This window comes from Melanotaenia boesemani, chromosome 23, assembly GCF_017639745.1.
Source record: "Melanotaenia boesemani isolate fMelBoe1 chromosome 23, fMelBoe1.pri, whole genome shotgun sequence".
Classification (NCBI taxonomy): Eukaryota; Metazoa; Chordata; class Actinopteri; order Atheriniformes; family Melanotaeniidae; genus Melanotaenia; species Melanotaenia boesemani.
In genome coordinates, this window is record NC_055704.1 from 23,902,700 (window position 1) to 23,916,216 (window position 13,517).

A 13,517-nucleotide genomic window follows, 5' to 3' on the forward strand; every position below is an offset into this window, starting at 1 on the left:
CACCTCAGCTGTTTGTTAAGGCAAAATAAAGTGATGTTTTCTTTTACTTCTCGATCTAAACCTGTTTAATTCTGCTGTTTCTTGAACTTTGGCTTGTTTTCCAAGTCGCTAATACAAGCACACAAATAACGAGCACCACTGAGAATATTAGATTGTGTTTCTTTTATATATGTACAGATCTTCACCTCCACACAAAAAACAAAGTTCACCCTTCATATAGAGGACAGCAGTAGTTCACAAATGATTCTGTAGAAGAATAAGCTTTAGTTTTCTGCTTTGGGGTTCTGCGAAAATATGCGACACGCATGTCGATCCACAGGTGAAAAACATCCACTTACAGACACATTTCTAGTCTTGTTTGCTTATAAAACAAAGAAAAAGAGGGAAATGAAAGAACCTGTTGAATTAAATGAGTAACACTGCCATGTGGCATGAAAAGAAAAAGATGTAATAGAAGACGTTACAATTCAGCGTGTTAACAATCAGCAGAAACACAATGTGAGCAGGTGCTTCTTAAAAAAATCTCTTCTAAAATGTAAGATTTATTATGAATAAACAACAATATTTAGCTGTTAAGAAAACCTGACAGACGTCTTAGAGAAACTGTAGGTCAGACGTGCTTTTTCAGCCAATCAATACGCACCCAGAACAACCAATAAGGATTATTGCACTCCACTCATCTAAGGCCTCTTCCACTTTAAAATAACTTTTGTGTTTACCCTTCATGTCACCTGCACGGGTCCTCAGACAGCTTAAAAGTGCTGGAACCAAAATATATAGTGATATCTAAATTATATATATAGTGATAAATCTTCATTTCATAAATTGATCATGTGGAAATAAATGCAATTGATCATTAAAACCAACAAAAACAAAAAGCTGAATGTCTCTGTTGTGGTTGAGGTCAGTAAGAAAGCAAGGCATTCGACAGGAAAATTACAGAAAGCTGAGTGTGACGGGAAAATGTTCATACTTCAGTAACAAATGAGCATTTTTTTAAACACACGTACCCCTGAAAGGCACATTTGCATAAGCAGCGCACATGCTCCACATGTCCTGCCTTCAGCCGCTCCACATGTCACACTCCATCATAACTCTTTAATTCTGCTTTTACCCAGTCATTTGTAAGCAAAGGAAGTGAAACATTTGATTTCACTTGTTTATAATAACTTAATAACTTGAATGGAGGAGATTAGCTTTGCCACATGAGTAAAAAAAAATGACTAAATGGGGAAAATGAAAAAACCAGAATGGGTCCAATTTGTGTTGATAAAAACGGAGGTTAGTGATGCTGCAAAGGAAGAATCACCATGGAGATGAAGCATGGTTTGCTTCATCTACACAACTTTTCTACAGTGGTCCCCACAGGGGGGGCCTCCTGGATGCAGATCAGTCCAGCACTTGAAGTTACCCACCCCTGTTTCTGTTTCTAAGCCAAGTTTCTGATGACTTCTGGCATGCTGAAAATCCTAAAAGTCAATAAAGCAGTGAAGGGACAGAAGCCTGAAGGTAAGCCGCTGTGAAGCATTGAAGCAGCCTTTCCTATTTATTCTTTTTAAGGGATGACTCCGAAGTATCTTCATAAAGTAAAATACATCCACTCAAAAATACATTCACTCAACCATTCATCACGTGATCCCAAACCTTTATAAGAAAAGAAAAAACTGAGCTGGAATTCATCTCAACCCATCACATTTGGACTCCGAGAATGTCAAGTACAAAACAGTAGGAAACCCCCAGCATTTAAAGACCACAGCATAGAAGAAGAAGTTCCCACCCGAAATGTTCATCCGCCCGGTCAAGTAGAAATGGAAATCAGGTGCAGGTTAATTTTCCAGCAGAATGTGAGCACAAGTCAGACTCTAAACCCAAGTGAGATCAAAAATATGAATAAGTACGCCATGATGGGTCTGCGTCCTGTTCTGTAAGAATTCAAACTCCTTCGTTCCGCAGTCAGTAAAACAACACAAGTAACCCGGTCATGTTTAACCAAACAAGTCTTTCAGATCATTGTTCATGGATGCGCTCTGTTTGACTCCAGTTGGGTTCATGCTGGGGACAGCAGCTGGCTGAGAAAAGTTCTGTGGGCTAAAAAAGGGGTTTGCTTGCATCCCAAACCCAGCGGGCACCCCTCCCATTCCTACTGGCACACCCTGCATCTGGGTCTGAGCGTTCTGGGCTGAACCAAACTGACTTAGCCAGGGGGTGTTGCTTCCAGGTGTGGATTGAGGACCCATTTGGTTGAGAGGGACTTTGGGCTTGCTGGGTGTAAAAAGACTGTCCAAGGCTGACATGTCAGGAGCTTTACTGCTCTGCCCAGTTGGTCCTTGACTCTGCGTGAGGACTCCAAAGTTTGGGGTGCTGGTGGTGGTGGCCATCCCCCCATACAGACCTGGACCTGTGGGCCGCACGCCCATTCCCAAACCTCCTGTCTGAAAGCCCATACTTGGGTTGAAACCGTTTGACATCGGGGCACCCTTGGAGCCCACCATAGGACTGGTGGAGGGGAAGGCAGGCATGGTGGCGCCCTGAACTGGGGCGGGTCGAGCTGTGTTGGCCAAAGACAGGTTGTTCAGAGACGTCATGTTGTTGAGTAGGCTGCTGGTCAGATCCTTAGTCTGAAACAAAAAGAGCCGATTCATCACAACACGCTGGTGTTAGAGCTTCAGTGTGTGTAGAAGGTATGTTCAGGCTTTACCTGTGCGCTGGCAGTGGTGGCTGCTTTGATTGTTTGTGGTGCCAACGGCTGCTGGCTCCTCAGTTTGGCCGCCTGCTCCTGCTCCTTAGCCAATCGCTGTTTCTCCTCAAGAGTCAGAGACATCTAAAAGCCATGCAAAGGCAGAGAGTAAACCAACCGGGCTGCACACGAAACAAACATGTCACCTAAATGAACTGGGATGAAATGCACGTACTCTGTTTGGCTGCGAGCTTGTTGAAGTAGATCCATTTTCTTTCCCATTAACACCAGCACTGCCAAAGATGTCATCAATCTGACGACAAGAACAGTCCACACATTTAGTGACCTCAGTCCACACACTGAGATCATTTTGATGCATTCAGTGAATGTCTGCTGCACATCAAATATACACAGATAAGACTGCCTCCCACCTGGTTGCCAGAGCTAGGTGGGCTCTTGGTCTCCTCTGATTGGCTCCCTGGATTTGAGATGTTTAGACTCCTGATCAAAGAAAAAATAACATCAGAAAAACATTTCATGTGAAATGATTTAACTGTTCATTTCCTGTTAAATTACTTCTAAATATCCACATTAATTTGTATTATTTTGTATTAAAAGTAAAGAGTGGATTAAACGTAGAAACCTCTGTTGCTCTTGCATGATGTGCAGCTGCTCCAGCTTGGTCTTGTGTTCTGCCTCCATGCGGCTCAGCATGTCGCGGATAACCATCATAAAAGAATTAAACTGAAATATGGACCAGATCATTACATCTTTTCTATCGTGTAGTGTACAGAGTGTCCAAATAGTCTAATTAAAAGGAAGAAACCTAATATATCCTTTCTACTTGCAAATAAAAAAGACATTTTAAGACCAGGAGGAGTCTGGCTCTGCAGTACCTGATTTAGATTGAGGTTGTTGTCTATACTAAGAGAGACGAGGTGGGGCAAGCTCTTGGTGGCAAGGTGCTCTTTTGGGATGCCAAGCTTCTTGTGACTAAAGGTGCACTTATAGATACCTAAAGTAAGGAAGAAATTACTCAAATATCAGATCATAAATTAAACCAAAATGTTTTCTGATTGGATCTTAAAGTTAAGAAGATAAAGTTCATTGAAGGAGTGTTAAAGGTCTGGTTTGTTTACCTAAAATGCCCATGAGGACAGCTGGTTCTCTAGAGGGAATCTGTTGTAGGAAGGGCAGGATCTCATCGATGACGAACCATTTGTCTAGATATTCCAAAATCTTTCCCAGACACACCAGAGAGTTCACTCGCACCTACACAGTCATAAAAGCAGATTTCATTTGGTAGTTGTTAGAGATGGAAACAAAAAAAGAATTATCTAAATATTTTCATTTTTTATTTATTCATTTATTCAAATAAAATAAATGCATATTTTTTATTTGAACAATTTTATTTTAATTTTTAAAAAAGTATATAAAAGTATTTTTTTTTCTAAATATATATTTAAAAAAAAAAAAAACTTTTATAAATAAAATCTTTTTTTTTTTTATATACATTTCTTTACACCTTAAAGAGTAGAGAGAAACATAAATGTCTCTGAAAATGACTCACAGCAAGTGAGGAGGTCTGCAGGCAGGCTGATTTGATCCGGGGGATGAGGGAATTCTTCATAGACGGGTATTCAATTAGGTTGGCGAACGTTGGGATGATGTTCAGGCACAGCTCCTGCTCAGTCACAGATAAGATGATGTGGGTTATGACAGCTGTATGATGCAGAGAACAGCATCTATTCTCTCTGCTCTCAGGATACCACTAAAAAGCTAGAACGAAGAGCAGCTGCAGGCAAAATAAATAAACATGCCCAGGTTTCCATGTACTAAATATATACATCCCTTAATTAAAATTGGCAGCTAGTCTGGAATTTTCTGCACAACTCAGGACCTAGTTTGTGAAAATATTAGCTCCATACACAACAGATCTTCCCTTACCTGGATCTGTACTGAGGGAGCCTCCAGAGCTCGGTAGACCATTGGTAGCACACTGTTCTTGATGTCCTCTGGTGGCGTCTTTGTCAGAAGCAGGTCCATCTTTTGCAGGAATATCAGCAGGATCTGCACAGCACACAGAGCCAGTTCGGAAAAGCACACCGGAAAATAAAACTGGCTTATGTTTTACAAAGGAGTACGGGGGTAAGTGGAAGTGAGTCAAAACTGTGATTTTAGTGCAACTTTTAGTGCTACTGACAGGACAACACGTACAATAGCTGATGGGACAGGAACATATTCACAGCAGAGACCACTCACCATATTACTAGCCTGAAGAGGCATGGAAAGAAAAATACAGAGAAAGGATTTGATAAATCGGCACATAAAGCCTAAAAACAGCATGCACTTTCATCAGGTTATATCCAGCTGATTAACACTAGCATCAAAACTTAAATCACAAAGGCAACAGCTCTCTATCTTGTTGCTATCATGGAAAAACTAGCTCAGTCTACAACCAGCTGTCTCAGTAACGTGCACAAGCACAGCCTCCAGTATATGTCGAATTAAGCCGATGTGCATTCTACCTGAACAGGCTCCTGCTGCTTAAAAACAGGTGTTAGATCAGGCAAGACGAGGCGAGTGTATTCCTCCTTGGTGCACTCCTCTGCAATCAGCAGCACGTTGGGCAGGACGAAGGGAACCATGTCTGGGTTGACAAACTCTGATGTCAATGCTGGTAGGATGCGATACACCACCACTCTCTGTGAGGAACAAGGACAAAAGAATTGGCCATCTTTAGACTAAAGTCTCATTAAATAGTTAAATATGTGCAAACCGTCCAATGAGAGTCTTGAGGTCTGTGAAAAGATTATGGACCTTGGTCATTATATTACTGATGATATGCGTGATGAGGGTGATGATGATATATGTTGTAAGTTTTATGCACAGACAAACACACTGCATACAAAACAAAAGGTGTCTAAGTTTAAAGCTTCCTGCACACTAGAGCCCAACCGACTGATCAACCGGCTGAATGTAGCCCATTTTAAAATAATCATAATCGGACGGATTTTTTCTGATTAAAGGCCGATATATTCTTGATTGCTTATAAAACAGCAAATGCTGTCAAGTATCGGACTCATGTAGAACGGTGCTGTTCCACCGTTTGTCCACTAGATGGCACTCTGACTCCATTCAGTCCTCAATCCTCACTGCTGCCAGTAACTACAGCCAGGCAACACTACAGGGGTCAGCATAGCGAAGCTTCATGACAAGCATGTTTATAACAACGTTGTGAAATTAGGGATGACTCAACATGTCTCCAGCTTCTGTTTAACTCTGTTTGCCACATGTCACGACCCGTGCTTCGCTGCATCGGTCATGCTTTTCATTTACATCGCATTGCTAAAGCTGTGCTAAACTAACTTAACTTATTATACATTTTTTTCATTAATTTCATATGGGTTTCAGAGGTCCAACATTATTATTTTTAAACTGTATTACCCCTTAATTTCAGCCATTCACGGTGGTTCTAGTGAGCTCTATTGAGAATGGGCTGTTACTGTGTCTGAACCTTTAAACGTTCATGAGTGTTGCCTGTCCACAACTACTTCACACCTCTCTCTAGGAGAGGATCCCATTTTCGCTTGTGCCCACTCTTTGATTTTAGAGGGCAGGTTCAGCTCGCCGTGGGGCGAGTCGATGACAGTATCCACTACTCAGGGGAGTGGTTTTTCCCTTCGTGAGGTCACAAAGGGAAAGATCTCAAACTCACTCTCAAACAAACTCACTTGTGATGTGAAGCATAGAGGAGGGGAAATTTTAAAATGATGAACTTTACTCTCTGTCTTCAGCAAATAACATGTGTGCCAGACTATTTATGACCATTATATGTTTAAAATGAAACTCTATTAAAGATGACGTGCTTTAACGTCTGAGAAAAGCATCTCTGGTTTTATTTTGGTTCATATGAGTCATGACTTTATGGTCAAGAACATAATAGGAGTAGTGAAAATGTAATTTAATGTTGAATCGTGTCAGAGGGCTGCATAAATAATGTTTTGCCAGTAACTTCACTCATTATATAAATAGCATTCACTTATGACCTAAATATATAGATAAATTCATCAACTGGTAGCTATATTAATGCATGCTTCATAGAAAGAAACAATCAGTGTCCAAAATCAACTTTTTGACTCACTGGCCAAGTTGGCCGGTAGATGAAAAAATCCACCGGCCAAACAAATTTTTTACTGGCCAAATTATTAAATTATTGTACGCACACATACCTCTACGCGCATGTTATTTCTATAACACCATGTTGGGTTATATCCAAACTAAAGGTGGAAGTCACAGCAACAATAAACAAAGGCAACAAGAAAATGGTTTTATTTGATAAAGTGTTAATGTCTGAATTCATGAACTAAAACCTGATCAGACTCGTCCCTTTCTACTCTTGGTGCTTTCACACAGTCCCAGAAGTCTGGCCTCCTGCTCCAACAGTCCTTGTGCCACAGCATTACAGCCTTGGTGGGATCATACTCCCTGATTTCTGTTTTTTATTTTATTGTTTAAAAAACAAACTTAACAAAAATTGATAATAAATTAATTTAAAGCTTATTGATCTGATTCAGATTAAATCAGTAATACTGAATATGAAGAGCCTATCAATAATCATAAATGCTGATTTATAATAATAATGAAATTAATAACTGATCAATACAATAACGATATATATCATTATTATAATATTGATAAGTTAGTCGGTTGACAGCTGTTCGTAGTCTCGTGGAGTCACATCAAGCCTGTTATGCAGCTGACGTCACCCTTCAGGTTGAAAACAGCTAAGCTAAGCTAACAGGCTAACATCACGTCCAACAGAGTTCTGCTGTGCTGTGTTACCGCCTACAGTCAGTGTGTGAGAAGCACACACACGGAACGGGGCCGTGAAGCAGACAGAAGGCGCCGCTATATCCAAACCATCACTTTTCACTGAACTTTCTGGTTGGGGCTGTAAGCCCTGCTGATTTATCCTCCAGTTCTACGTGCTTTCTTTTGGAAAGCTGGCCAGCTCCTGCTAAAAATCTCCACATATTTACCTACTTAATTATCCTGAGCTAAACGGTAAACAGAACTGAAACAGTGCAGCGAATTCTCGTGTCAAGTGTGAGTGTTTGCGTCAGCGCATGTTTGTGTGCATGTGCGTCGTTCATACATGCAGACAGCAGAGGAACATACTGAAAAACATGACTGATTTGGTACAAACATTTACTCGCCATTTGGCGGATAGCCCTCTGAGATTTACTCGGCAAACAAAAAATTTACTCGCATTTGGCGCCTGGAGAGTGTTAATTTCGAATCCTGTTCACAATGCAAATTAAAAAAATGTATTCACATATATATATTTTTTTTTTAAATTAATCGGCCAATTAATCTGTTATTTTTTTCTGCCAAATATTGGAATCGGCCTAAAAAAATCCACACTGGTCGGGCTCTACTGCACGCCACTATAACCTGCCCATCTGTGGTCATCTTACAAAACATTTAGCATGCAGAGGTAACAAGCTGCATGCAGTGATACAGTGAGAATAACACTAAAGATTCCCAGAAGACAGAGCCAAGTCAAATGTTTGTCACAGCAGGGGTGACCACATTCAAAGCACGTCTGAAAAACTTGATGTTTAAGTTTATGCAACATCTGGATGAATCTACAAACAGCATACCCTACCAACTTTATTTATAAAGCACTTTTAAACAGCCACAACTGAAACAAAGTGATGCTCATAACTAAATACTAAAAACTATAAGAAACTTTTAGCATAATAAGCATCACTGTAGTGCTTTCAAATCCTATAGCAAGTTGCTCCTGTTGGCTGAAATGTCTGTATGTTATTTCATCATAACGTTGATATCCAGTTGCTAGTGTCCTGGAAGCAAAAGTTGTGAAAAGCAGTATCTAAGCCTTGCAACGCTCCTGGGAAATGATGGCTCCAGGAAAGTACATAACAACAGTGTGCCATCAAAACAAGTCAAGAACGTATATGTTTTAAGATTTTAGAAAGTTAAACAGTGCAAAGTTTCATGAGGAAGAAAACTGCAGTACCAGCAAAGCAAATAAATAATTTCCACCAGTTTCACATTCTATTTCCTAACCAGAAATTTACCTTTGGTAGTTTGGGCAGCACTTTGGGAAGGCCTTTGAAGAACTGGGACTTCTGTAGGTTGTCCCTCTGGAAGAGGGAGTCGAAGTACTGCAGAGTGACTGCACCAACGTCATCAAAAAAAGGGATCTACAGTTCACACAAAAACACATCAAATTCAGCTGTGGCACATTAAAATATCACAAACACAGAAAGAGAAAACAACTTTAAAGAAGGCTGATTGTTTTTCATTGTCACTGACAAACCTTAGTCATCTGGTCGGCATCGGGCCGGACGTTTGGAGTGACGCTGAGCAGCATTTTGACATGTTCCCGAACTTCTTCAGGGATCTTGTTTAGCAGTGCTGGACTCATGCTGCTCAACTACAAGAGAACAGAATTGAAAGAAAATAACTGTTTTAGTTCCTGGAGGTATCCAGGAGGTCCTGGAGGTAAGAATATTATAATCATGAAATCAAATCTGACTAACAAAGATATCTACTAAATTCTATCTAAATTACTCAAATGACCTTTTTTGTTATTCACAACATTGAATAAATCAACTCGACATGAACAGAAGATTCCACCCTAGATAATATTGAAAAGAATTTATAAAAATATGGATGTTAAGACAGGTTTAGGATCTTTTGTTTCTGTTGTCACGAACATGCTTTTACAGGAGCCACTCCTCTACTCACCTGGTCCAGCTGCCTGCTGAAACTCTTAAAAATGTCATGCTTGTTCACTTGAAATACAGGCTTCCCCTCATTGAATACGGCATGCATAACCACGCCAAGAGAGTACATGTCAGAAGCGGCGTCACAGCTGACAGAGAGTATGTACTCAGGAGCCAGGTACTCTGGGTTAGGGAGGCAGAGAGGAGGAAGGTTGGGCTCCCACTCTTTACATGTGTACTTTGGCTAAAGGTAATGAGAGAAGACAGGGATATAAAGGTTTATGATAAAAGTGAAAACACCTAGAAAGCAGGTTAAAGGCATGCATGATAAAAACCGTATGCATACCTCAGCCTCTGAGGGGTTGTTGGAGGAGATGCTGAAGTCAAAGCCCATGATCTTCCAGGCTCCACTCTTATTGAGGATGATATTCTCAAGACACAGGTTGCCATGGACCATTTTAACCCCACCGTGGAGAAAAGACAACCCCTCTGAGATCTGATGAGAGAGACGTGAAAATGTCAATCTGAATGAAAATAAAGACAAAAAATATATTTTCTGTATTATTTCCTGAACTCAGTCATATCTTTTTAACAGACACATCTGTTCATTCATGCCAAATCAACAACCATAGATACACTTGTATTTAGGTTTACTGGGTTTAATGTGTCTCTCTTTAAAATATCTTGGAATTAGCGTGAATCATTTTGGTATAAATTTGTGAAAATGACTCCTACTATATAAGGAGTATACCCATAATTCTACAGGCCTATGAAAAAATGTTGATGAAACATTGAAGAAAATAAAAAAATTAAGATTTATGTGGGTGGGAGAGCAAAATAAGATGGGGAATGGAGAAAAAATTAGCATTAGAGTCTTTCAGAGAACCTCTAAATACTGACAGGTGAAAGGTGAGGCTTGGAGTTCATCTGGTTTCACGGACTTGAAGAGAAAAAAATAAATATGAATTCAAATTTAACCTGCAGAAGGAGACTATAAGGTACTTAAAACATTGTAACATAATGCATGTCTAAATAAACATTCATTAAAAGCTTGAAATTATAGTATAAGAGTTTAAACGTTTTGCATTTTTAATAATTAACTTAAAACTAATGTATGATCTATGCTGGTAGACTCTTTGGGAAAAAAAGCAATGCAATGTAAATGTTAACCTTTGCACAGATAAACTGAAGAGTTTCTTCTGACAACCTGACATTTTATAGACCAAACAATTGATTATGACAGTAACTGTTTGATCCATCAATCATGAAAACAACCTTTAGCTGCAGTTCAACCCCTATCAGTCTCATCTGCATGCACTCTCACCTGTAGCAGGCCATATTTGGTCTCCACATCATAGAGTTTATATTCTTTGATGTCGTTGGGCACAGGGCTGGGCAGGTTGTCCCACTGGCCCAGCACATTGGACAGACTGGCAAACACCGGCTCTGTGCAGAATGCTAAGCAGTCTCTGAGGGCCAGAAAAAAAAATGACATCAGTGTAATTTCAAATGACTAATTTTTGAGATGAGCAAAGACAAAAACATGTGCAAAGGCTAAAAATTAAAATGAATGCTGTAATCTTAGGACAAAAAATTAAACAGGCACAAAATAAAATGAACAAATCACAGCATCCACCTCAATGTATTCCTCTTTGGATAATAACATGCTTTTGTTTACATACACACACAAACACAACAGACAGATTTGTTATGCAATCACCGTGACTCTTCTAGAGGATGCTGAACCGTTAACAGACGGGGATGGCGCAGCCTGGTCAGCTGTTGCACGCCTCGTTTCAGTGAGTCAATGATTTGATCCTTGTCAAATTTCTGATACTTGTCAATCATCTTCTTATCAAACACAAATACTGCCACTTCCTGAAGAGTCACAAACAAAAAACAAAGCACTCAGATTAGCTATATCCGGTCCCAGTCTTATCCAGAGATGACTTCGTCAACAGCACAAGCACTGTAAATCATTTATCCGTTAAAGGCTCGTCTAGCATGCTTTACAATGATAGTGTGGTTAGTGTGAGGCTATAAATACACACACACCTGTTTGGTGGACTTCTTGGTGCCATTATAGATCCTCCAGCACAACCCCGGACCTCCACTTGCAATATGTCGCCCAACTTCAAACTCCCGCGTCACTGGGTTACCCATAACAGCGCTGGTGACGTCCGCCGTCACCTTAGTGACGGTGCTTTTTAGCTTGTTCAGCATGGACTCCATGTTCAAGTTTGACCTGTAAGCTGAGGTAAGACATTGATTTTCACAAAGAGGACAGAGGAGAAATTTAAAGACTGTACAGAGCTGAGCTGGAGTCAGCCAAATGTGAAAACACAACAGTTTTTACAATCATTGAAGGAGACAGTCTTGTTTTTCTGGCAAATCCATCAGACATGGACTCTTAAGCACCTGCATGAAAATTTGCACATCAAAGTGCCTGCCGTTGTCCTGCCTGGGGATAATAAAAATTCAAACAGCACATGCTGTGCCTAAAATATAAAATGACTCAAAGCACACTCAGCTGCACCACAATAAGGCTCTTTCCAAAAATAAAAAATAAAATAAAAAAAAATCCAGTGCCTTAAAAGCTTGTTGGGCAAAAATAAATCAGACAACACAACATAGCTGCAGGTAATGAAGCGCTTTATAATGGGATTTCTAGTCCTTTAATGAATAATCTCTAAACATGTAGCAGCTGAAGCTCGCAAATCCATTGTAATGCATTCTGTAGATTTTAAATGTGCAATTCTTTGAACAAGTATAGATATAAATCAAGATGTGCAGTTCTCCACCTAATAATACTGATGTAACTTTATACACAAAATGATGATAAACATCTGTGTCAGTCTTGTTCAGGCCATTTCTTTTGCACATGTTTTGAATTCTATATTAATTAAATGCCTCATGAAGGATGTACAAGTGTTTAAAAGAACACTATATTATTTATAATATGGCCTAAGGGGAATCAGATGGCACTGAACCATCAGAATCTCAGTGGTACATAACACTACAGTTCACTTTATGTCTGGAAAGAATGGCCTGGGCCAAAACCCAGTGAGTTGTCAAAATGTAAACTTGTGTTTCTCGTGAACAAAGTGAGGCAATGTTTCATGTCACTTCCTCTGGCTGTTACTGACTGCAGACTTAATGATTAATGTGCTTGTAATTAACCATGTAATATGCTTATATGTACGTGTAAAGTAATTTCCCATCTATTAATGCCAATAATACTCAATTAATAGGTTTAAGCATTAATTGTGGGTGGCAATATGAATTTCAAGATAATAGGCAGGCTAGAAGAATTACGGTTTCAGGTTTTAAGATCACCGAAACCACCTACACGTATCCTACATTCATATTTAGCTTAGCACAACTGTTAGCATGTCAGCATTCAGATCTCAGAGAGCTCGCTGCAAACAGATTGATCAATTTGAAATGGTAAGGCTAATTATTTAATGTAGAACTTCAAACCCTATACCCTCGTTAGGCTGGAACTTGCAGTGTTATTTTTCTCGATTAACTTGACTGGCATGTTTGATGGCGAAATATCTTACTGTTAGCCAAGTTAACCGTCTTGTTCAACCTTAACGCAGACATAAAAGCTAGCGGAGCTGTGACAGTAAAATAATCAGTTTATTTTCTTTTCAAATCTAATTTTAACCCATTGCCTATTCCTATTCATGTAGCTACTATCACTGTTAGAAAATTGTGACTACAGCGAAAAGGTATTTTATTGATATATTATGGAAGCTAACTAGCCAGCAACGCTTAAGTAAACAGCTTCGTTACACACAAAGAACGATGTATTTAATAAAAATAAATAATTAGTTGTCACAAAAAATCTATAAGATACTTACCTTAATGGGAAAATGCTCTCAGTTTTCACGCTTGTTATAAGTGGACTCTCGGTAACACCGCTGTCAGTACTGGCTGTGAAACACAGCCCCCATCTCTCCCAGTCGCATACGAAATGAGTTAGCTTAGCAAGCTAGTAAACCTCTAGCCCCACTTCCGGGTTTTGTCACGGAGTCAGGCGCAATGACGTCATCACTGGGCGTCTCTTTTTTATTCTT

General features: G+C 39.7%; 1 protein-coding gene across 2 annotated transcripts; it reads right to left on the reverse strand.

Moving 5' to 3' along the window:
- Positions 1-147: 147 nt before the first annotated feature.
- On the reverse strand, positions 148-13,434 carry scyl2 (SCY1 like pseudokinase 2). Of its 2 annotated transcripts, XM_041977096.1 has the most exons (19): positions 13,302-13,434; positions 11,491-11,687; positions 11,156-11,313; positions 10,760-10,904; positions 9,782-9,931; positions 9,458-9,679; positions 9,027-9,143; positions 8,785-8,910; positions 5,206-5,382; positions 4,940-4,951; positions 4,625-4,747; positions 4,248-4,361; positions 3,817-3,949; positions 3,574-3,692; positions 3,321-3,421; positions 3,109-3,178; positions 2,913-2,990; positions 2,699-2,821; positions 148-2,618 (listed from the first exon to the last, which is right to left on the reverse strand). In XM_041977096.1, the coding sequence occupies exons 2-19, from the start codon at positions 11,665-11,667 to the stop codon at positions 1,986-1,988; spliced, it is 2,778 nt and encodes a 925-aa protein (XP_041833030.1). In that variant the 5' UTR covers positions 11,668-11,687; positions 13,302-13,434; the 3' UTR covers positions 148-1,985. The 2 variants fall into 2 exon arrangements, with proteins under 2 accessions (XP_041833030.1, XP_041833031.1); XM_041977097.1 differs by lacking the exon at positions 4,940-4,951.
- Between the last annotated feature and the right edge of the window lie 83 nt (positions 13,435-13,517).

Bases quoted from the DNA above. Each gene is read 5' to 3' on its own strand.
- scyl2 (XM_041977096.1), bottom strand. From the start codon at position 11,667: ATGGAGTCCATGCTGAACAAGCTAAAAAGCACCGTCACTAAGGTGACG. The intron at 3,422-3,573 runs GTACTGCAGAGC...TCCATATTTCAG, and splicing joins ACAACCTCAATCTAAATCAG to TTTAATTCTTTTATGATGGT. The intron at 2,991-3,108 runs GTGGGAGGCAGT...TCTTGTCGTCAG, and splicing joins CACCTAGCTCTGGCAACCAG to ATTGATGACATCTTTGGCAG.